Source organism: Gadus chalcogrammus, chromosome 9, assembly GCF_026213295.1.
Source record: "Gadus chalcogrammus isolate NIFS_2021 chromosome 9, NIFS_Gcha_1.0, whole genome shotgun sequence".
NCBI classification, from domain to species: Eukaryota; Metazoa; Chordata; class Actinopteri; order Gadiformes; family Gadidae; genus Gadus; species Gadus chalcogrammus.
In genome coordinates, this window is record NC_079420.1 from 15,773,562 (window position 1) to 15,799,181 (window position 25,620).

Consider the following 25,620-nt stretch of genomic DNA (forward strand, 5'->3'; position numbering starts at 1 on the left):
CTAAACACAACCATTCAATGTACAATTAAAATTCTCTGTAAAAGAAAGAACATATTTACAACATATTGAATTGTTAAACTGATAGAATGTAAGATATGGACCAAATTTCTGATGGAGATTGAAAAGATGGCTTGTATCTCTTCTTGGTTATGGTTAGCCGCTACTTTATATCCTTGAATGTGTCTCTCAGTACCTCCCAGACAGTCATATTGCTCTACCTTTTTCTAGTTATCTATGTTTACTATGGGGCATTGATGAAGTCTCGCCTTATCTATTCTAAATTCCTCAGTCCTTTTGTAAAACTCCCCACTAATTCTGGGTTTACGTAAACATGTAACTGGAGCCCAGGAGGGGGGAACATGCAAGTCCCAACATGAAGACCCCATAGCCCGGCGGCAGAGCTCCACAAACTCTTCCATTCTGCCTGAATCTTCTAATCACACGCCCTAAGCGACCCTTGACCTCCCTGGTTGATCATCTCTGGATATAAAGGTTGAACAGGTCAGTTTGAGTCGTTTGGCTGGTTAACTCATTTGAACATATGACGTTGAAACATATGACCTGACAATGTTTTACCTTTCTGAAACTGAGACACTGAAGCATGAAATCTTCCTTCAGTCTCTTTTTCCCCCTGAGGCGTCGACTAAAGGAAGGGGCAGGACAGCTCCAAGAACCACTAAGACTACAGACAGGCCCAGGACAGCTCCAAGCACCGCTAAGACTAGAGACTGACCCAGGGTGTGGGACTCCAAGCACCACTAAGACTAGAGACTGACCCAGGGTGTGGGACTCCAAGCACCACTAAGACTAGAGACAGGCCCAGGACAGCTCCAAGCACCACTAAGGCTAGAGACAGGCCCAGGACAGCTCCAAGCACCACTAAGAGAGACAGGCCCAGGACAGCTCCAAGCACCACTAAGACTAGAGACAGGACCAGGACAGCTCCAAGCCCCGCTGAAGGGGCATTCTCTGCGCTTGTCTTATATCAATGTCCCTTCTAGGAGTGAGGCCTGTGAAGCGCCCCACTTCAGACACTCCTACAGCAGATATAGATATAAATCAGCAACGATTAAGCTGCACTGAAAATCATAGGAAGCTTGACATTGATGTCTGTTCTTGTAGTTTGGTCGGTTAGATTATGGCGGGGCCCCAAAATTAAATCTGGACCCCTGGTTCCATCTGTTCTAAACATACAAGTGAGGTTGTTTTCTAAAGCAAAATCCATTGGTCAACTAGGTGACGTGAAGCAGTTCGCTTTAATGGAAATAAATTCCATTGGTCTGTAAGCTTTACCCCTTTAAAGGTCTGGAAAAGAGGTGTTTGTTTATCCTTATAGAAAACTTTACGAGTGGTGTTTACATTTGTCTGGCACAGTATTCTGTGCTTTTTAAGCAATGTATGACGTCTTTAAACCTTGTGTGCCTTGAGCTTGTTTAGGAGGAGGCTGTGGTCGGAGGGATTTGGTCACGTCATTCACAAAGCTGATGAACACTTCACAGCCAGGAGCCTGTAAGGAGCGCCTGGGGGAAAGGACAAATGGGACGCATTCCAAACCCGGCAGGGGAGCCTTTCCAAACCTGAGAGGTTAATCTGTTTATACACCCAATGCCAGCCTCACACCTAGTTGACAAAAGGGACAGTAGAGTTGGTGGTTTATGAGAAGCTGATTCAACAGCCTCTAGTAAGGATGATTTGGAATGACAGGAAGTGCAGAAGAACGGAACAGAATACCAAAACCAAAAAGAGGAGACATGGATTAAAAACCTAAGAAAAAACATTGAATGTCACTTTAAGAGAGTCAGTCAAGTCAATCTTAATTCAAACACATTTTCCTGAGTCAATATTCATGAAAATCATCTCTTGCAAGTTTGTATAATCTTGTGGCAGATCCAGAGGCGACCCTGTGCAGTCTCTTGTAATCCTCCTTTAACGTGTGAGTTGTCATCACACATGACCTGAGAGTGACCTCTAGTGGTTGCAAAGAGAGTTGTACTTCGGCGTCATAATTCCTTTTTGATTTTTATTTCACCAATTAACCATTACAAATACTGAACAGGTTAAAAAACTAAACAAAACAAATACAATACAATGCATTTTTATTATGTAGGCACTTAGTATTAACAATTGAGAAAATAATAACATCAAAAATATAATAACAATTTTGCAGTAGTTTGTGTATGTGTATAATTCTCCCTGGGAATAATTCAGCTATTTCCAATCTTTCCTTACCGTTCAACGGCTACCTGCGTATCGGGTGAGCTTAACACAAGCAGTGCCGGTCGGTAGCCAGTGGGGGGATCCCTCTCCTGGTTAGCACTAGCAGTCGATGTATCCCATGGCTTTTTGGGTGATGTTATGCCTCAACTCCTCCGCTGCGTCCAGCAGATCTTCCACCTCTTTGGCCTTTTGGTTTTTGCTGCTGATGGAGTCCTGGATCCTGCTCTCCAGGTCTAACGCATCACACACAGATAGACACGTCAGCCAATCAGGACTCTAGGATACGTGTTGATATGATAAGCCTTGTCCTTCCATTACTACCATAATTACTAGGCTTTTGTAGTGTTTTTGGTGAAGAATTACCCTGAGAGAAAAGCAACAATTGATCCAACAATGCTATATGTTACGAGCTAAAAAACAGCCCAAAGTTCTGATATAGGATCTTTGTACAATTGTGATTGAAGCACATTGTTCAATTTCCTCAGCAAATTTTTTATCTAATTTAGATACAGTTTAATTTGAGCCAACCCACTCTCATCTTGACTATCCAGTTAGTCCTAATAAATAGTAATAAACGCTGATTAAGTTCATTAAACTGGAACCCCCATCCTGTCCTTCAACCAGAAGACCCCCGCGCAAGGGACTCCAACCTTACCGTAAAGAACAGAATGGAGGAAAAATACATGTTAACATAGACTACTATCTTTGTATTGTTAAAGGATCTATATGTAACACATGTACTTTAGTAAATCATAAAAATCCCATAATAATTCATCAGAGATTAAGGAAACATGTTACGTCTAAATACTTTCTTCTCTGACAACGATGCTACTGCCAGTATTTTCTCCCCTCGGAAAGTTTGTTTCTAACTCTTTGCAATGCTGTGTCAGATAATGTCTTTACGAGATCGATACACAGATAGGTAGATGTGTGTTGACAAGTTGGCAACTCGTGATCAGTTATAATGTGCAGATTCAGAGCAGACTTTTGTTTTTTTACCATGTTTTTACCAAAATATATATATTCTTTATTTTGGTGTAAATAATTAGCAAGGTCTTGTCCTCAGTGACCTCATAGCTGGTTACTGCCATGTGTATATATATAAATGTTTATATAAAACTGTATGTTTAATAATGTGCTGACCTTCGATTTGCTTCAGTTTGCGTTTTACGTCCTCCTTGAGCTTCTCTGCCTCCATGGTGATGTCCTTCAGAAGCTGGCTGGCCATGTCTGTTGCGTTCTGCTTGCCATTCTTCTCTTTTAGCTCTTTAAACTTTTTGTTCACCTTGTCCAGCTCCTGTCATACACATCACAGCGGCCTTATGTTGTTAAAGATCGCAAGAACACAACTGAATTAATGAAAATCAATGAATAAGTGTGTGAATGTGAATGTGTGTTTGTGTGTATGTGTGAATGTGTGTATGTATGTATGTGTGTATCGCGTGTACTGTATATTATTGTGTGTACTGTATATTATTGTGTGTGTGTATATTATTGTGTGTGTGTGTGTGTGTGTGTGTGTGTGTGTGTGTGTGTGTGTGTGTGTGTGTGTGTGTGTGTGTGTGTGTGTGTGTGTGTGTGTGTGCGCGTGTGTGTGCGCATGTATGGAGTGTTCATGTGTGTGTGTGTGTGTGTATGGCGTGTATATGTGTGCGCGGGCGCATGTGTGTGTGTGTGCGTGTGTGTCTCCTACAGCCTCAGCCTCTCCAGCAGTGGACAGCGCGTCGTCCGCTGCCCTCCCAGCCTCCAGCGCCTGCTCTCGGTTCAGGTCGGTCTTGTTCTTCAGGGCCCCTATCTCCCCCAGCAGCTCCCCGGGGGGCCGACCGCTCATCAGAGCCCCCTCGGCATCGTCCAGCTTCTGCTGCACCTGGAGGAGATCAACACACACCGACATATACATGTTGGTGGAGGGGGGACGGGGAGGCAGTGAATGGCTGGGAGATGTGTGGATAGGTGGATGATGGATCGACGGATGATGAATGGAGTTTTAGATGAATGGATGATGGGTGAATGGGTGATGGATGGATAGGTGGATGATGAATGGTCGAGTTATAGATGAATGGATGATGGGTGAATGGGTGATGGATGGATAGGTGGATGATGAATGGTTGAGTTATAGATGAATGGATGATGGGTGAATGGGTTATGGGTGGATGGATGGATAGGTGGAGGATGAATGGCTGAGTTTTAGATGAATGGGTGATGGATGGGTGGATGGATGGATAGGTGGAAGATGAATGACTGGCTGATGTATAGGTTGGTGGATGGATGAATAAATGGCTGGGAAGAATAATGGATCAATCAATCAGAAAAACGCTAACCCAAAAATAAGGCCCATGAATCCTGGTGGACGTATAGAGGTGGTGAGGTAGTTACATTAGTGATCTGGTCCTTGATCATGTCTGTGGCGTTGGTGGCGTCCTCCAGGTCGTTGTTGGCCGTGTCCTGGGCCCGTTCTGCCGCGTAGAGCGCCTCGGTGATGTGCGTCACATCTATGTTTTTACTTTTATCTCTAATGAAAAAGAACATTTCAATATTATTGGCCAAAAAATACTCATACTCATTAAGCAATTATAAGAATCAGACTAATTATATATGTATTCTCTGTGCTATCTAAACAAAAAGCTAATAACTAGTAAGCTAGGGATATCATTGGCTCACTTCCAACCTGCTGATCGAGGATCACCGCCATTATATTCAAGCTCCAATAAACGTTGATTTATATGGTTACGCTAGTGATCAGAAATCTAGATTGACTAGTAGCGCTGTCCACATTCTAAACGTCAGTACTTGAGTTGGAGAGCTTGTTGGAGCAGGTCCTGGGCTATCTTGGTCTGCTCTTCCAACCAGCTCAGGTCCTTCTTCAGGTCGGGGGTGTTTGAGACTAGATCTTTGATGTCTTTGATCAGGGAGCGGATCTGGTCGGGGGTACCAGGCAGCTGTATGTTCAACACGGCCTGGGCCATCTTCTCGATGTCGTCGGGGGACACCATCTCATCTGGAGAATGAGGGGGAATCAAACGATATAAGCCTGGGTTTCCCATATGGACTATAGTGCTGGGCCTATATTTGGTGAGGGGTTACCGTGTGTTAGGTATTATATAAACATGTCTGTTGAAACATTCAGTCCTTCTCCAGTGCTTTTCACTGTTCTCTTAGCTACCCTCAATGTCAAACAGAAATCCATGAAAATAACTTTGTGCTATGTGCCATGTTTCACCTGCTGCAGCCAGGCATCAGACAGGCCCTACCTTAAAGTTTAGTGAAAATAATGACCACGGTCTTGGACTCTGTGAATTTATGTAGATGTATGTATATGTATACAAACACTGTATATGTAATAGTGTTAGGGTTATGCTGACTCATGCTCCCCATAACTTGAGGTCAATCACATATAATATTATTTTTTATATTTTATTTCGCTATTTTCACGCTGGGGTTGATAAGTTACCGGACTACTCGCGGAGCGATAAGAAAGACACGAACAAACATCACTAATTTTCGTTTTCCACGTTTATGTTTTAAAAATGTCCATTTGAATAGCTTTTATGCATGATTACATGCAATTGACAGACATTGTTGATCTTGGCAGGTATCAGTTTATTATTAGATGATTATTACCTTGCACATGTTTAAATGTGAACCTGTGTATTATTTGAATATCTTAGTATTGAATGCAAAATAACAAGGTGCATTTATACATGGCACTATAGGACCATTTTAATATAAAACACCATTTTATACATTTTATAGTAGGGGGTCCCCGCTCCACCTCTCCATCAGTTTGGGGGTCCTTGGCCAGGAGAACATTGAAGACCTCTGCTTTACATGATCTGCCCACACTCACCCCTCAGGTAGACCTGGACCAGTCTCAACAGATCCTTGGCTTTCTGTTTCTCTCTCTCCACGTCCTCCTTCTTGTTGTTGATGCGGTCCTGCAGCTTATCCGAGAGGTCCAGCGTTTCTAGGGCCACCTTCTTAGTTGCGTTGGTCTACCAAGATAGAGGGACAGAGAATAGCACAATGTCCTCAGAGCTTTTAAACTGGCCTGATTGACCCAGTGGCTCATCCCTGGGGGGAAGGGGATTCAGCAGAAGTGTCAGTCTTTAATTATTTCCAAATGAATTACAGTATGTAATTGAAAATATATATTTAATAGAAGCTGACCACGCTTTTGAAGTAAATATGTATAGTGATGGCCTTAAAGTGATTAATTTATATATTTTAGGCGACTTTTAATGCCGTGGGTCTGTTAAAGCAGATCATTTGATATACGTTGCTGATATTATTCATGACCCCTCCAGAAAATCCTCAACCATTTTTGTGGTTGCAATGAGAACTGCACTCTTGTCTGTAGCTAAGTTGGAGAATAATTGAATAGGGTTCACATTCATTTCCCCCACCCACCCCATGCCCCTGAAATCGATCAAGCTACATATAGATGCTTTCAAAAATGGTTGAAGTGCCTCACTTGGAAATGATGAAGCAACACTCGATAGACTTACTTCAATCTACTGGCAAGCCACGGTTGAGCACTCAATGTCACATTAAGAGCAATCCCTCAAATGGTACTCTTGACTGCTCTATATCCACAGACCAGCTATAATATACAATTCAATTATTAAGTCCTGCTTCCGTCCAAATCAACTCTGAGTAAATTCAGATTCAGCCCATTAAAGAACAGGACCCCATGAAACCCTTCACCTTCCGGCTGGGAGTCCAACAAAACGAGCGCAAACGTGATGGCCTCATCCAGACTACGAAGGTGTGAGGTACCTTTCTCCTGCTGGCCTCCAGTTGATCCTTCAGCGTGCCGATGGCGGTCTCTGCCTCCGCCGCCTTCTTCTTTGCGTCCAGACTCAGCGGAAGGCTCCCGTTACAGGACGGACCGCCACAGAGCTTTGTCCCCCAGAAGGTGCTGCAGAGTGCCCCGCCGCACTTAGACTGTGCACATTCCCGGTGACCTGGTGCTCCGCAGATCTGTGTCGGCAGTAGGGGAGAGAAAATAAAAATTCTGGGTCAAAATATGAACATTGCTTTTTTTAAAATAGCAATGACAAATATCGTCGCGAATTATGAATAAAATAAATATAAATATATATATATATATATATAAAGGTGTGCATGAATGAATAATTAATCAACACGTCCATGAATACATCAATAAATCCCTAACCAATGAATCCACACTGACCTTCTCATTGAGCGTGACCACGTCCAGTGCGTTGACCTTGTCCACCAGCTGGGACAGGTTCCCCTTGGCGCCACAGTTGGCCCCGAGGCCCTTCAGGGCCTGCCGTGTGTTCATGGAGTCCTCCACAGCCGCATTGGCGTCGTGCACCTTCTTCTCCTCTGCCATGAAGTCCTTGTGGAGCTTCCTAATCTCATCCAGGAGCTCTGAAGGGGGAGAGAAGGATGGGTCAGAGGTTTGATGATGGGGTAAGGGAGTGTAATCCTGGGTGAAACAAAGTCTTTTCGTGAGTCTGCTACAACATGAGCATGCAACAGATATTGAACCGATTCATTTCCATTTTAATCCTGGATTTGCGCACAAAGAGGGGTTCAGTATTTTGCTTGGACCTTCTACTTCCTCCGTGTCCACGTCAGGGTCGTCAGGGTTCTGGTCTCTCAGGCGCTGCAGCAGGTTATTGAAATCCTTCCGGATGTTGTCTATCTCCGTGTTGAGCAGCGGTGTCGTGTTGACCAAGATTAAATTGGGATCGATGCTGTCTTTGAGCTGCCTGGTTAGAATCAAAAGAGTACAGAAACATATTTTTGGGTTATGACAAGACCAGAAAATGTAAAAGTTAAACGTTTTTTTTATGTGAGGTTTTATGATTCCAAAGTAGCAATCAAACAATCAGTTGGAAATGTGTCGACAATATCATCGACGCCACCAACTCCAAAGGAAAACTGAATGCAACTTTTTCAAGCCTACAGATGTTCAAGAGTGGCCTGGAGAACATCCTGAGAACGTGACCTCAACTTCTGCCTTTCTTCAAGGATCCGCATGGACCTCCCTCATCCATTTCAGTACTGGCCTTGACACAAACTCTTTCAGAAAGGCAGCGTAACAAAACATGTGACGCCTTCACCGTGAGCTGCTCTGGACACACGGGATAAAGAGGAACGGAGAAGACGTCTCATTCATCGAGAAACTCCGCTAGTACATAGTTCAGAACACTTATGGCTGTGCAAACTCTACTCCTGTTACCGTTAACGCTTTTTGCTTTTGCTTTTTGGTTGGCCCGTTTACGTCATCCCCTAAGACACAGTCCCTGATTGGCCCTGATTACATTGTAATTTCTGCAAATGCATGTAGGCGGCTGCAGGTCCAGACTGAGCCGTGTAATGAAACAGAATGTATCCATGTCGTCATGTATGACGAGTGAGCATTGAGATCGATATTTCAAAACAAATTGAAACTCATCAAATACAAAAAAAACCCTCCTCTGTTACCGGACATTGAGCCAAAGCCTCTCCACGTCCCCCAACACAGCGGGGGACCCCCCGGTCAGGTTGGCTAGCCGGTCCAAGCTGGACTCCATCTTGGTCATCCGCTGGCTCTGCCGCTCGTGGCCGGACTGGTTGCCTTGGCGAGGGATGAGCACTTTCATCTTCTGCGAGGCCTTCTGGACCTCGCTGACGTTGAGGCGCCAGATCTCGTTGCACGCGTGGCAGGGGGCGCAGGCGGGGAAGGTCTGCTGGAAGCCCGGGGCGCACTCGTCGCAGAAGATGCCCGTCACCCCGACGCGGCACAGGCACTCGCCGGTGTCCGGGTCGCAGGCGGGCCGCTCCGAGCCCCCCAGGTCACAGTCACACGCTGAGGGGGGGGCACCAGGAGACGGGGTCAACACACGCAGTGTTTGAATAGAATAAACACGGTGTTTTAACCCCTCCCCCATACACTCAGGAGCATGTGATGAAGTCTTTGAACGTTGAGATGTACCTTTAAAAGTATTCAAATCAGGGAGAACATCTGTAAAGCTATGGGTGTATGTGTGTGTGTGTTTGTGTGCGTGTCAACATACATAGACACTGGAGGTCTGGATTCCCAAAGTGGTTTTCGCCACATTCATCGCACTGCCTTCCTCCGAACTCTGGACGGCACACACACTGTCCTGTCACCTGGAGGCAGCAGAGGACAGTCAATTCCAGAACAGTCTACAACAAGCCGGGGTTCAGCTGTGTTCATGTTTGTGCTAACGAGGCTAGTTCTGAGGTTTCAAGCATGCATTTTAGTGACTTGCTTAAATATTTGGTTTCACTTCCAAAAAATTTGATTCATTAATCTGCAATGTTGATTTTGAAGGGAAATACATGGCAATTTCAGCGTGAAAATCCACGTTCAGAAGGCAAAACCCCTACGATGTTTCTTAGCCAGCCGATCCCTTCCAATGGGGATCTTAGACTAGATCTGGGGCTGCGCTGCAGGATCAGTTAACCCAGTTGCTGGAACACACCGGAGTGGATATAACTTCCCGTCCCGGGACTACCAGTCCACCTCTGCTTATGGAATCACAGCGCAGTGTGGCCCAGCGTCCACACCTTGTTGCAGACGTTGTCCAGGGAGTTGGCCGGGTCACAGTTGCACGGCTGGCACCCTGAGGCCCCCCCGATGTTCCAGAAGCCGTCGGCACACTCGTCGCACAGCGCCCCGGTGGCGCCCGGGCGGCACGGGCACTGGCCGCTCTGTGGCTGGCAGAAGCAGGGGCTTCCCAGGGGGCACTTGGTCACCTCCGTCCCCCTCCGGTCACACGAGCACTCTGAGGACCAGGGGAGACACTGACCATGGTTAGAGATTCATCCCAATCCCAGGTGTCCCACATAACACTAGTCACCCGTCTGCTCTGTTTATGGGCAGAGGGGAGGCATGGTGCCGAGTGCGTTGATAGAACTCAGTTATCGTATGAATACAATTATAGTAATATATTTATTATATATTAACAGTAGGTGTTATAGTATAGCCCAGCAGGTGAGTAGTGTAGCAGGTTTTTGTGTTTATTGTCAATTTGCTTCACAAGCATAAAATGTGTGAAGATTATTGTGACGTGGTTCTCACACCGTACGTCATCAACATTAATACCATAAAGCAGTTACAAAAAGCTAAAACAGCTAAAACCAACCCATCCAGTCATGCAGCTTCAGCGGTTCAAGTGCCTCGCTCGGGCAACCGAGGACATTTGGACGGTCGGTGACTGACCCCCTTCATCGTTTACCTTTGCAGCTGTGCTCCAGGGCGTCGCCGTAGTACCCGGGCCTGCACTCCTGGCAGTGCGCTCCCTGCGTGTGATGCAGGCAGCGGAGGCACTCGCCGGTCACCCTGTCGCACGCGGCGCTGTCCTCTGGGTCGATGTTGTTGTTGCACAGACACTGTTCGCACAGGGCCCCGGGGGCCGCCAGGTCGCCATAGAAACCGGCCGAACAGCTGTCACAGCGAGGACCTTTCGGGCGACACACATACACACACACAATATAATCGGGGTGGCGACTGGGGGTTTGTTAAACAGTTGGATATGTGGTCTATAAGCTGCCAATAGAACAGGCCTGGTGGGCCGGGACTAGGGATCCGATACAGCCCTTTAACTTATCTCAAGACTCTTCTTTATAGATAAGCTTTGACTGCGATACCTTCTGAATCTATATTTGGCCTCTTACTGTTATCACTGATATGGGTGCCAGCTATAAGCCTCTATTTATCTCTTTCTCCCTGTTACGACCCTCAAGTCTAGGAGATAGTGGGGAAACATGAGGCCAACTCAAACAGTACAGATTCTGGGTTTAGCCAGAAAACAAAAAGGTTTATTGTAATAAAAAAAATAGAATCCAGTCCAAAAGAAGCTATTCATCATCAGGGTGAGCCTGGGCAAAATAATAAACATAACAGACTTACCTTAAAACAAAAAAAGTCACAAGTACACACACACAAGCACACACACACACACCTGTGTGTCCCTGTAGACAGTTGCAGATAAGACTGCCGGACTCTGGCTCTCGGTTGCAGAATGATGCGAAGAATTTCCCGCTGCCAAGAATGTCTGGACAAGAGCAGGGCTCACAGGGCTCTCTGGAGACTGGGTCACCGTGGTAACCTTCCACACACCTGGGAGCAGGTAAAAGGGTCGGAATTCTGTCACTGAGGTTTGTTGATTCCCCTGCCTACTTACTGGGAGGGGCTCAATCTTGAACATTGCATCTTAAATATACATCTCAAAGTCAGTCTAATAAACTCAGTCTAGGAAAGACTCAGGACCGTAGGGGTGTGGTCTGAATTCCCGCCCCCCCACCCTCTTTGTTTCAGGTAGTTTGTACCTCTTCAAAGTCTGAAACACTGTAGCTTCATCGTCGCGGTAATGTAGGCGAATGGTAATGGGTCACAGGCTAAACCAAGTATATGTACGGTAATTGTTTTAGTTGCAAGGCCATGTTACTGTACCATGATTGGTCACCCTTTACGCTAAGTAGCCAGGAGGGTTAACAGACTCAGACAATTATATTGGCTTGAAGGAATAGAATACCAATAGCAACTAGGTGAGATTGCAATGGATTTGGTTGACCACCATTTTGCTGATGCTTAACACAGACCCGCCCAGACCAGACCACATCATTAGAGGTAAACAACAGACTTAGGGTGGGGGCGCTGACCTCTCACAGGAGTGTCCGGCAGAGTTCTCCCGGCACTGCAGACAGGAGCCGGTGTCCTGGTCGCAGAGCTCCGCCAGGCCGTTGCACTCGCAGGGCCGGCACAGCGGGAAGCCCCAGTAGCCCGGCCGGCAGCGGTCGCAGCTCCGGCCCGCCACCTCCGCCCGGCACGGGCACTGGCCTCTCACCTGGTCGCACAGCTCCGACAGGGCGCCGCGCTGGTCGCACGCACACGCTGGTCCACAGCCAGCAGGGGAGGATTGACTTTGTTTGAGTGTTTGTCAGAAAGGGTTTCACCTAGTGTCCTTCTTGACGGGGACCATCAATTAAAACACTGTACTAATATTTTTGCTGCTGGTGGAACGGGAAAAGCTCTGATGGATTTGTTCTGCTCTATGAGAGCAGGGGAAACGTAACGGATGTTTGGTTGGTTTATTCTTTTCAAATCGAAGCACACAATACAATTAGATCACTTTAACTTTAAAAGCCTCGTAACTCATGACTGCAGCAGACTTTCTCCACTTTACACACTTTTATCAAAACCAGTTAGCCTCTAAGTCGCCTAGCTAGTTTACAGGAGCACAGTGTAGGCTTAGGTGGGATATTCAATATAAATAATACTTCAATCAATGCTTCAGTACCCAGATGTACTGATTACTAGTAAAGTGAAGTGTAACATACGTTCACAACCGCCTGGTCCGAATCCAAAGGTAAGGGGGGCGCAGGTCTCACAGCATCGACCAATCACGTTGGGCTTGCATTCACACAGACCCCCCACCTTACTGCAGGACTGGCCCACCGACCCGTGGATGTTACACCTGCAGGCTGGGGGCACAGGACTTCAGAATGGACGGGACGGAGACAAGGGCTTCAAGACAGCACGACAGCGTTTGCTTGGGAGCCATTGGACACATATGGTCAAAGAAGGGGGCTATGTTACCATAATGTGTTCAATGTCATTAACTTTGAGTGGTGCCAGTATGAAGTATTATGCATACGATCACAGTTATGGGTTCTATATCCTTAAAGCAAGGCACTGCTTTACATTGGTGGTTCAGGTTTCGAGTTCGGACCATCATCAATCCTTAAGAATAAAATAATCCTTCTACTGATCGGTCCTGAGATGGAGGAGCGGTCATTGTGCTGGGAGCTGGTGTCTGGTCGGGTGGTCCATCTCTTACCCACGGCTCCGTTGATGCGGGCCGACAGGCTCTTGACCAGCTCCTCACACACCTCCGGCCACTGCTCCTGCTGGCCCGCCTGCGCCGCCAGGTGGATACAGCGAAAGCGCCGGTAGGAATCCAGATCGCTCCGAGAACACAAGTCCTGGACAGACTCGATTCGGGGAATTAGACCCATCTGGGAGAACAGGGAGGGATGTTTTCTATTGTCATTCTATTTAGTCATCAGTGACCAATGGCCGGTGCTCAACTGTGTATCTTTTTACCAATTTATTCACTCTAAGATGTATCATCCAAGCACTGATCATCTCACAGCCTCTTAGGTTATTCTTTGTTAACACATGTTTTCCCAGGACTTTTTTCTGAAAGAGTTCTTACAGAGTCAATAAGGATGTGTGAGCTGAATTGGGGATTTGAGGTCTGCTCTTTCCTGAAGGTGATGTCCACAAAGTACCGCCCCCCTGCATTCAGGCACACGGGCTGATCCACAATGGCGCTCCTGGAAAATGAAGGCAATCTTAGCATTCATCATTCTTTAAATGGATGCATTGCTTTTGTATTGCTGGTCGGAGAGGCAGGTTACTATAGCCAATATGAACTGAAGATTACTCTAAGCACCAGATACACTATGTCGGGTTTGCTATGAGCACTACCAGAATATCTTTGGAGGTTGGAAAGGAAACAGGATATACCAAAGGAAAACAAAAGTCATGACAGAGAATCCAGTAGCATCTGTTCAAAACTAAAACAAACAAACTCTACTGTGCTACACAAGCCTGTTTTAAGGGAGGTATTCAGAGTCTTCCATGGGTCTCTAACCTGGAGTTCCCGGGAAGGCGGAGAGTTTTACTTTCTGTTGGGTCACTGGGGCAGACGCCGTCACCGGGCGACAAGGGAACAACGCTTATCGAGGCCAGCCAATCGTCTGGGGACTGCAGAGGAACATTTCAAATCATCCGTCTACAGGGATCAGCTGTGGGGTACCCTCCACGTGCGGCTGCTTCTGTACCTCTGACTCGTAGCGGACCACCAGCTGGTAGTCGAGGGAGCTGGGCAGGTTGTCGACGGTGAACCTCAGCCCCGCCCCATCCCGGACCCTGACGAATCCCGGGCCCGTCCAGGTGACCTGCCTGTCTGCTGTCCTCTGGCGGGGGACAATCTGCAGGGGGCTCCCCGGTTCTAAAGAGATGGTCCTCTGCTGGATGAAACCATGGTGAAACAATTTTTAAGTCATGTCAACTATTAGCTATGTTAAGTGTTTACCGGTGAAGTCCCCCATGTATCATGATGCATGTAATGACACCGTCTGTGCGTCTTCATGATGAAGGCCTGCCCGCGTGACCGCCTACCTCTCCCTGTCTCCTCCTGCGGGCCTGCCTCTTGGTCTTCCGCACCAGGACCAGGCGGCCGTTGCTGTACTTGAAGTCGTAGCCCTGCTCCCGGAAGTACTTCTCACACTTAGGCAGAGCCGAGGGGTTGACCTGGGAAGAGGCCGCATTCCAACGCACACAAGTCATTATGGGTCCTCTTAGACTATGAAAAACATATCTAATGCAAAGACATTCTGTGTGCATGAAGCCATTTGGTGAAGGTTATGAGACAGAGGGAGACTTGGTGAGTGCTGCAAAAAGTAAGTCTTGTACATCATTGCAATGCGCCTAAGTGAATGCATTATGGACTGTCCTAATGTGACATACCAAAGAAGAGGAACTTATGGCTTGTAACGGCCCAGCGAACTCGGCCTCATAGAGGAAGTAGTCTAGCGGGGGCAGGAAGTATCCATGGGCGGGATCATTGCACCTCCTCCCCGCCATGTTGGGCAAACATTCACATTTCCCATCTTCAGCAGAGCAGCTGTGTGAACAAACATCACAGCTATAGGTAGGGACAGTCTCCGGGGGTGAAATACCCCGTAGAGACAATTTCAGAAAAACACATTATGGGCTGTATTGCAAAATGAAAGTCAGTATTCATATTTATAGTGACATCTAGCGTTGATTTTGATTATCATCCTAAACACATGCTTTTACTAAAACCACATGTTATCACAAAATGTAAGCTCATGCTGAAAGTAGTTTCGGAATTAAAGTAATATCTTATGTAAAAACTAGGAAAAGGTCATGCATTGCTCGCTCAGTTTTGGAACACTACCACTAGATGGCGTTGGTTTTACATTCCCTCCAACTACAAAGTGTTATCAATATGGTCAACATGGACATTTTTCAACAGTAAAGAGTTTGCAGACAATCAAACACCCAAACACACACACACACCCACACGCACACACACACACGCACACACACACACGCACACGTCCCAACCATCCAGGCACCCACACACCCACACCCACAAAACACACACACGCACACACACACTATGTTGTTCTAACCGTTAATACGCAACATTAAAGGCAAAATAATTGTATGGCCGAGCAGACTCACCTGCTGCCTACTGCTCCTCCAGAGTCACAGTCACAGGGGGAACAGCGGTGAACAGTGTTCCCCAGACCCCAGTACCCTGGCTGTAGGGGTCACACACAGACACACACACACACGCTCAATGTGTTGGATTTAACAAGTGATTTTATTATACTTTCACTCAGATTTAAAGTCAATTTAAATGCATATGAGTTTAAACTGACTTCCATCCATCCAAGAATAAGTCCTGTGACAGCTTGATTGTATATGATGATGTTGCTCACCAGACATTCATCACAGTAGCGTCCAGTAGCCAGGGGTTCACACATACACTCTCCAGTCACCTGGTCGCACTGGTGGGCCGAGGGCATGGTGCCCTGTGAGTTACACAGGCACACTGGGGAACACAGACACACAGAGACACACAATAGTCAAGTCACCATTACCACCATGAGGTGGTAGTGTGTCCCAGCATTCCTCAGAGTTCCTCAATCAATGTTTATATTGATCTTTTTAGATTGTTTGTTTGTTTATCGTCTTTCATCTTTCGACAGATTCCTAGCCAAAATGTGTTTATAAGAAACAAATATCTTATCAATAATTCAACTCTTCAATCAAAACAAACCTGAACCGAAAGGAGCTTTGGATCAACTTTGTTTACTTGATGGGTTATTATAATAATATTTATAATTATTATGGAATGGTATGAAGAGAAAATGGAATCAAATTGTTAACATGAATGCAGTCACAAGAATGTGTTCACATGACTGTGGTCCGATCACTGCAGTGAGGAGGTAGCCTACTCTGGCAGCCGGCGGGGTCGTCCTCTCGCAGGCCGTAGAAGCCATACTTGCAGCGGTCGCAGCGCTGGCCCTCAACGTTCTCCTTGCAGACACATTGTCCTGTGGCAGACTCACACAGGCCCCCACCCTGGGACCCCACTGGGTCACAGTCGCAGGCTGGGTAGGGGGGAGGGAGAACACTACAGTATACATTACATGATATAGAGGGGTATACTTTGCTTTAACTTTTAACAAATATCCTAATAAGAGTAGAATTGGGTTTGAATACAATGTTACATTTCAAAGAAATATTAGAGCTTTTTGGGCATTTTCCTACTATAAAATCGATCATCTGATTAAAAATAAATTTGGCCTTTTGGGCAATTAATTATGTAGAACTGCCGTAGCATACTGTACATGTACAGATATTACAAACCAATCATTGCATCTGATTACTTCCATAGAAACAGACCTTCAGATGCATGTAAGATAGAATGCTACTACAGACTAAAGTGGTCAAGGAGAAGGCGGACGTACGGATGCAGCCCCGCGGGTCCTCCAGGGCTTTGAAGGGGTCCTGGTACTGGTAGGGCCGGCACTGCTCACACCGCGGGCCCACGCGCTCGTTCCGACAGTCCACGCACACGCCTCCGCTCAGCCGCCCCGTGGCCTCGTAGCGGGCCGGGTCGAAGCGGCACTGCTCCGAGTGGCCGTGGCAGTTGCATCCTGGGAGGACCGGCCGCCAAGGGCGCCATTAGTGTTGAGATTCTCGGTTCTAAACCTGCACAATGAAGCTTTTCTTAAGTGCAACTTTCGAGGCTTAAAAATAAACATTCAATTTCTAGTCTTTTTTACACGTAGTAAGTTTCAATAACTCCATACCATTGCAAACCGACATTCAAGCAGCAAAGATGAGACGTCGTTTTGTGGTGAGAACTGATAGAAAATCGATAACAACAATGCCGCCATTTTCTTTATTTTTTGTAACCTACAATAAATAAAGCAGACTTCCAGTCAATGGAAAAATGGCTTCTCCCCACCGGCGATTGTTGTTGTTTACGATTTTCTATCAGTTCTCACCACACAACGACGTCTCATCTTTGCTCCTTGAATGTCGATATGTAATGGTATGGAGTTATTGAAACTTACTACGTGTAAAAAAGACTAGAAATTGAATGTTTATTTTTCATTGAATGTTTACATAAAGTTGCACCGGGTGCCTTTAAGGTTGAACTTAAGAATGAAACTGAAACTTTTCAATGCATCCAGGGAATGTTTCTCTACAAATCTATTTTATTAAATTTATAAAACCACTGCAGGAAAATCTCAGACTGTAACTATGGTCGGTAAATGGTATAACTTTAACGGTAGCTTACACTACAGCTGTAACAATGTCTTACTCCTGCAGGTGTGGGGTTCGTCGTCGCTGCCTGGCCGCCAGGGGGCGTCGTTGTAAAGGTCTTCGCACCTCTCGCAGTTGTCCCCTGCCGTGTTGTGTTGGCACACACACCGTCCATGTACCTGTGTGTTCATTCAACAGCATGTGGCCAGAGAAAACTAAATCAAATCAGCCAAGCTACTAAACAGCACCACTCATATCTGACTGGGGTGTGCATGAAACCCTCCGGCAGGGTGCCTGATGGTTGATACGGCAGAACACAAACCCCATCCGACTTTGGAAAGAATTGCTTCTCTGGTCACTGTGTTTCTCAATAACATAATTCACCCAGGGAGACCTAAATTGATTGCATGATTGTGCTGTGTGTGTAACGCACGCGTTGATTTAAAATGTCTATCATCCTGAGGAATATGCTACACTCCGACAATTAAAATATATTCTACCCTCTTCATGTTATACCACACTCACACCTGGTGGTTTAGTAGGGCTCTTTAATATTTTAAAATTGTATATAATATAATCCAATCCAATCCAATGTGACCTGAATTTAATATAAAGCTCAACTGAATCTGCTCTGAATCGAATCCTTAATTAAATTGACCCAATGTGATGATGATCCCGATAGAACATAATCAGATATAATCCCAGTAGAATCTGGTCTATAATTGTAATGAGGAGCGTCCTCCAGTAGTTAGCGGTTGGAGCGGCCCTACCATGCCGGGCTCGTTGAAGACGTCTCCCCGGCCGGCGTCGACGGGCCTGCACCTGCTGGCGTGGCCGTGGCAGAAGCAGCTGCCCCGCACCACCATGTCGTACAGGGCGTAGTAGTACTTGTCCTGGGGGTTCCTCCGCCGGCGGCCCAGCAGGGTGTCGCCCAGCGTGAACAGACGGCTGAAGTTAACCCGGATGTTCGTCAAGGTGATCAGCTCTAGGGATTGTGGGAAATGTTATTTGTGATGAAGAAGATATTTGAGTATAATTCCTGAATGTTTCAGTTATTTTCATGAATGTTTCAGTTATTTTGTATATTTGATATTTATTTTATTCTTTGGTTTTATGAGTCTACTATCATTGTTGTTACCCCTCAATGTCAAATATACACCTTAAAACAGTGGAAAAGTGGTAACAATTTCGCCAGTTGAATCAGCAGGGAAAGAAAAGTATTCAAACCTTGAATGTTGGGTGCGTACGGGTCTTCAATATCAAATATAGGATCCAGAGCTTTTAAAACCACCTGTAGGGACGAAAAAAAAGAGAACCTAACATCCCTTGTGTATGTTTTTTTGGCCCATGTAATGTATGCAATGTCCATGTAATGTATGTAATGTCGATGTAATGTTTGTCATGTCCATGTAATGTATCTATTGTATGTAATGTAATTTGCGTTATGTATGTCATGTATGTAATGTCCTTGTAATGTGTGTAATTTCCATGTAATGTATGTAACTTCCATGCAATGTACGTAACGTCCATGTGATATATGTTTAAGCAATAGATCACGCCAGGCTGTGGTATGTGCTCATTATACCACTGTGAAGGGGCGTTGTCCGGCCCCGACGCGCAGCGGAGGGCCAGCGACCCCCTTCACAGTGGTATAATGAGCACATGCCACTGACTGAAGTGATCTATTGCTTTTATACAACGGTTACTGTTATGGCGAAACGAAAATCATAGACACACTACATTTAAAAAGAAACCAAGAAAGTCAAAATAGCCGTTTTATTAAAGAATACAAAAAAGTAGTCCCTCCTGGCTGCCGCTATGCATCGACGGTCGCTATGCAACACACTTTAGCGTCCCTCCGAGAGAAGGCTCCGATAGAGCGGTTCGCCGGCAATTTATCCTATGGAGCAGTTCACTCGCCGTGTGCCTAAGCTTTCGTTAGTCTCTCCATCGCCTTGCTCACTCCCGGATTAACAACATTTGCACCCTCTCCATCATCCAACATATGTTTCACTTTGTAACTGTTTCTACTTCCAGGCGCGGAGTGATATGCAAACTTTCACAAAATGATCGGGCGTCATAGCAGTTATGTATAGGCCTACGCTCATTATACAACAGTTGGGAACCAATCAGATCGCTGGATTTAGGTCCCCCGTTGTATAAAATGTATTATATGTCCTGTATGAGTGGGTGTGCGTGGACATTGAGTACCTCTCCGTCGGTGGACGGCTGTGAGCCCGAGTATCTGCTGTCACAGACCACGTCGTCCACACTGTCGGACGGCTCGGCTGAGACCCAGGGGAAGTGGGCGGCACAGTCCTCTGCGTAGTAGCGGAACACCTTCCACGTGTGGCCGAAGTCCTTGGAGCGCTCCACCAGCATGGCCGCCGGGCGGAAACTCTGCAGGTGACACGCCCACCTCGATGAGACATACGCAGTAACGCAGGCATACGCTCACGGGGAGGAGAAGCCGAGGCTAAATGGGGGCTTTCTCCGTTACCTTGAAGGTGAGCACCAGGTGGCTGAACTGGAACAGGGTCTCTAGGTTTAGCTGAATGCTGACTTGATTTACACCTGCAGTGTGCACAGAGACACACATTATAGATAAACCACAGGCACACTGACACACTGACATATAACACACTGAAGGATTACCCACAGACAAACGGAAACTATAACACACACTGAAGATTAAACCCATTTAAAGATTACACACAGACACTCAATAGAACACAAGCTGAGTTGCATAACACACACTCAAATATTACACACAGACACACTGAAATATAACACACACTGAAAGATTACACAGACCCACTGAAATATGACACACCCTGAAAAATTACATACAGACACACAGAGATATAACACACACTTAAAATATTACACACAGACACACTGAAAGATTACACACACTGAAATATTACACACACACACACACACACACACACATACAGAAAACACACACGTGATGACATCAACGAATAAGCTCTCCAAAATGACACACCAAAATGCTATTGGCTACGAACACTGTCCAATCACACGACGTGTAGCGTGACCAAATCTGTCACCCACCGGGCTCAGACTGCCACCAGCGCATCCTGCGTTCGGGGTCGAAGATGGTGATGGCGTTCTCGATGAGGTGGCTGTCGGGGTTACTGTGGCGGTCGTAGGGCTGCCTGGAGTCACAGGTGAAGCACTTCTGTTCCTCCTAGTGGAAACCACAGCAGAAGAACACATTGGGCCAGGTCCGCATGCACAGCAGGCGTTATCAGGAACAATATCCTTACAAAACCATATCTTTCACTTTGAATGGTCCCTTTATATTTGTTGCAAAAGTTTTGAGAACAACTACTGATTTGAGGTTCGACAAAAAAAACAACTAATACAGATTTAATAAAATGGCAGACGTCTAACAAAATTCTTTATCTTCCAATATATATCAGAACCCAAGCATTACTAGCAAAAGAACAATCAGGATTATATCGACAGGTGGTCTCCCAGAAAGGAACAGTTTAACAAGCCACAGCGATTTCCCCGCAAATAGCAACGAAGAAAGACGGAAGGAAAAAACATGAATCTGAAGTGGAAGAGAGAGAGGAAATGGGAGGGGGGGGGGGGGGGGGGGGGGACAGCTGCAGGGGAAAGAGGGGGAAAATAGACAAGGCGTAGAGAAGAGAGAGTGGTTTAAGGGGGAGAAGTGTGACAGCAGAAGGGAATGCAGAATGGAAAACATGAAATTATTGGCCCAGAGCAGAGGCAAGGTAATGACCTTTAAATGTGGCGGATCAAGACATGTCTAGAGAGAGACACACTCGTCTCCTGGGCCAGGAAGCCCTGTGAGTCTGTCAGCAGCAGCGGGTGCCTCCACCTGCCCCGTCTTCACTATCACCATCCCAGTCCCTCTCCAAGCTGAACGGCCTCAGACCCTAACACCTTGTTCTCTCAATTCAATGTGTAGTTACATTGACTGCTACAATAGGTGCCTGCTATCAACACTTTACATGGCGAACAGAGAGAGAGAGGGAGAGAGCTTTTGGAATTGTTTTGATGCAGTAATGATAGCAGCAGGTGGGGCGCTGTGAGGTAATTCTAGCTCATAATTACTTAAGACATCCAGTTGCACAAAATACATTTTAAACTAAACAAGCTCTTTTCATCAATTATGACCTCTTATAGAAATACCACTGGAAGCACCGTACTATTAGTCTTATTCTAATCCACATTTTTGTAAACGCGATTAAGAAAGTATGTGATTACAAAACTTAGAGAGAACCAAGAAAATATCATAACTGCACTTCGAGTTCAAGTCGGGATGAGGCTCTCTGAGCTCGGACTCGGCGCTCACCTCCAGGTATCCGAGGATGCAGTAGTTCTGGGGCCCGTCCAGGCCGCAGGTGGAGGAGGCTGATAGCTGAGCAGCCCGACCCACCATCAGGTCACCGAGCTGGGGGTTACAGGAGCTCCCGTGGCACTCCTCCTGGAGCAGTGCACCAGGGACCGCCACTGGAGACACGAGACATCAGGAGAACGGTTGAGAGCAGGATGGGAAGCCCGAGCTCTTTACGCTCAGCTGCCCATCATTGTTTCTGTCGATATATTAGGGTTAGGGTATTTTTCAAAACTGAATGACCAAGCGGCTCTCAGCTGGGAGACACTACACCCCTGAGCTCCTGAACTGCAACCCTGGTTTCCTTCTGACTAGATTCATTCTCATGTGACTGGAATACTGTATCTAGACAGAACAACTCGCAGTTTGCCACCCCCAGTTCATTTATTTCTCTATTTTAGAATTACAGCAAGACTTGTTTTTTGTACTTCACAGTTCCCAGATAGACCAATAGACTAACACGAATGCAATGTTACAAGAAGCAAAAGCTAAAGCGGATCTAATACATCCGTGGAGTGGGGGAAAGTGGAGTCACCATGTTGAGAGCATCATGCCTTGAAACCGTTATAATTAGTAAAGAAAGTCTAAAATATGAAATATTTTTTTAATGAATTTAATTCTAATAGTTTTAGATTCACTACATCATTTACGCATTAATTAACCATCGGCCCACCCCGAATGTATTTTCTTATTGATAATGTTCTTCATGAGGAGAGGAGATTTAGTGTTGAGTTCTGATCATCAATCACAGCACAACCTCCTCCCAGATAGCTGCAGTTCACAAATTGATTTGAGGCAATTGGCTCACTGTGCCATCATGCACATTCCTGTTGTATTAGTGCCTGTCTTGCTGTTAAGGAATGCAGTGTTTCGTTACTTTTTGTACAGATCATTGCTTTTATTGACGTGTTTCTGTTTAGTTTGTATAATGGTGCTTTAAGGGACCTTGCTGTATATCTTTATTCAACCTCTCTGATGTTTTATTCTCTCTGACGTCTGCAACATTGGGGACAGCCCAAGTCAAATGTTCCGCTTTGTAGTACAGTAAAGTTAATCATGAATCCTGCATTTGGGGAGGAAAGAAGCATGCAGCTACAAGTGGAAATATTCTGCCCTGGTGTTAAGCAAGTGATCACACGTCTGCAGTACGCAGGACTCCCTCGCTAAGATGGCAGAGAGTGACAGGCCCCTGCTATGAACTCAACCGCTAATCCTGCCCTTGTCGGGGCCAAACCCTGGCTGGGGAGTGCTGTTGTTCTCTCCTCGGCAGGATCTTCCCTGGCAGGATCCTGGCGGTGTGCCTCTTACAATCCAGAAGCCCGGCCATTCAACTTACACAAGAACAGCAGGCCACAGATCATCTTGTGGGGCTGGAGGGCTGGAGCTGCTGCAGAGGCAGAGCAATGGTTTGGATCAGCTAAGAATCAACACTTAATGGACAGTGAAGGTTCACAGACAGCAGAAGAATGGTTTGGATCAGCTAAGAATCAACACTTAAAGGACAGTGCAGGTTTACAGACAGCAGAGAAAGGCTAACTGCTTGTGGCAGCTCAACAACTCATTGTCAAGAAAGCAGCAATATTTTTAGCACGGAAGCTTTCGAGTGATTATTTTGTGATCAAACCCACTTGGTCTCTCTCACTTAGAAGCCATAGGGATCTCTCATTTGGCTAAATAAAGAAATGAGGTAACTATTTAATCTCTTTAGATTTCATTTCAAATGATAGACACAGGGTTGACGTAATGCTGTGAGTACAAACATGAATCTAAGTGAACTAAGAATTTGTGCAGATTTCCCCCGGCAGCGTCACAAAGGTCGTAGACACAGAGCAACAGTTGGCAGCTCTCCCCAAACCAAATGTGTTACAAGCTTTAAGAAGACCCTGACACTGAGGACTGACTGCACACCTTAATAAAACCACGTCCAACAGCATATCAGCTAATCTGATGCCATAATGTTAAAGTCTATAATAAAGTTAAGATCATTTACAGCCACCCTATAAATTGTGGAATGTGACATACTGTATACTTTGATGTATAATTATATTTTGATAATGTCGCACTTGACAGTTAGATACATAAAAAAATTGTTGAATATATATATATATATATATATATATATATATATATTCATATATATTTAACAGAGAAAGTTATTATTATGTGTCCAAGTTAGAGGAGCTTGTAGGACATCCTGGCTCTGTAGGCAAGATAACCTTCTGAACTCACTGCTGTGTCAAAAGCACATTGAATAGCCTTTCCATAAGCCATTTGCAATCACCGTAACACAGTGGCACTAGCTGCTGAAAACATGTTGTACAACCATAACTTTAGCATCCCAGTGTTGAAGAGGCCTTAATCATGATCTGCTGGGTACCAGTTCGTTCAAAGCATTTCATAATGATGGTTTCAACCGATGACAAATCTGTTTAGGTTAAAATGCTCATATCTCATATTTCACAATTTGTATTTTAATCAATTCATTTGGTTGGCAGTGTGCAGCTCTAAAAACTCATGATCAAATAACCAGACTTTCATATTAGGCTTCAATAATCGCATTCCTAATACGTATATTTGTAATGGATTATGCATAGAATGGGCTGAAAATAAGTATTCTCCTGTTAGCAACATCAACTGACAAGAGCAGTGCATTGACTCCAAACAAGACTGTATGCACATCAAATACAATTCACAGTTAGGTGTTTCAATTAACGTCTTCCAGGTGCTATTAACAAATGGCCACATCCTTCCCAGCACAGACACAAGGGGTCGTGATCCGCTCACTGTATGCTGATAAAACCTCCCTCCAGATCTGTAGAACAATAAATATATACCTCTTGGATCAAATGAAAGGTTGAGGTCTTATTAGGACCCTGACAGCTGGGGGTATTGAAGTAATATAGTTCTTTGAGAAACTTTTACTTACTTACTTTTTGACACTTACATATCATTTTAAGCATGTTCTAATGCATGCATCCAAAATGAATGTTTTAGTTAGTTAACCAAACTCTAACCCTAACAAGTCAATGGGTAGATTGTAACCCATCTCCCTATGTTAGAAAAACATGACAGCTACTTATCCACGTCAACAGAAAGCACTGCGATGCCCTGTCTATTTGCATTTCTAAGACTCCAAACACACACTAACTAATAACAGGGTTTTCGAGAATTTTTTAACCACAGTTGGGATTTGCATAGGGGTCTAGACAGTTTCCCAGCCTCTACACGAACGCATCCATTAAAAAGACATGTTTAATGGGGATCAATTATAAGAACATTTAACATGTGTGTTATCACCTTGTTCTCACACATTCCACTATTCAACACGTTAACATCAAATAGGGAGGCTGAGTCAATTGTCAAATGTCAAGCTAAATCATAGCTCCACATTTGAACATTCACACCCTGGTTCTAATAACCCGACGAGTCATTCTCAAGTCTGAACCAACTCTGTACCTGATACCTGTCTGTACCTAACCTTAACAATTTGCTCGATCAAGACCAAAATATGTTCTGCAACGCAACACACAAATATCCTTTTGAAATAGGCTCCTTTTTCAAGAAAGCGTATCCTACCTGTCGCTGCTGACTCAATGTATGATCCACGATGCACTGACTCGGAGCACCTCAACAGGTAACTGCACACCTG

The 25,620-nt window shown here is 45.4% G+C and overlaps 1 protein-coding gene across 1 annotated transcript; it reads right to left on the reverse strand.

Moving 5' to 3' along the window:
* Positions 1–2,021: 2,021 nt before the first annotated feature.
* Positions 2,022–25,620, reverse strand: lamb4 (laminin, beta 4). Its single transcript, XM_056599408.1, has 35 exons — positions 25,548–25,620; positions 23,308–23,358; positions 21,930–22,087; positions 20,657–20,792; positions 20,082–20,155; positions 19,793–19,981; positions 18,809–18,872; positions 18,352–18,566; positions 17,640–17,760; positions 16,777–16,965; positions 16,261–16,416; positions 15,742–15,854; positions 15,482–15,561; positions 14,738–14,894; positions 14,390–14,521; positions 14,050–14,238; positions 13,860–13,972; positions 13,419–13,539; positions 13,041–13,218; positions 12,541–12,684; positions 11,863–12,094; positions 11,163–11,320; positions 10,437–10,661; positions 9,766–9,983; positions 9,249–9,345; positions 8,677–9,040; positions 7,798–7,958; positions 7,412–7,614; positions 6,994–7,197; positions 6,065–6,209; positions 5,008–5,215; positions 4,594–4,729; positions 3,911–4,084; positions 3,361–3,514; positions 2,022–2,450 (listed from the first exon to the last, which is right to left on the reverse strand). Exons 2-35 carry the CDS (start codon positions 23,330–23,332, stop codon positions 2,317–2,319), a joined length of 5,367 nt encoding a protein of 1,788 aa, XP_056455383.1. The 5' UTR covers positions 23,333–23,358; positions 25,548–25,620; the 3' UTR covers positions 2,022–2,316.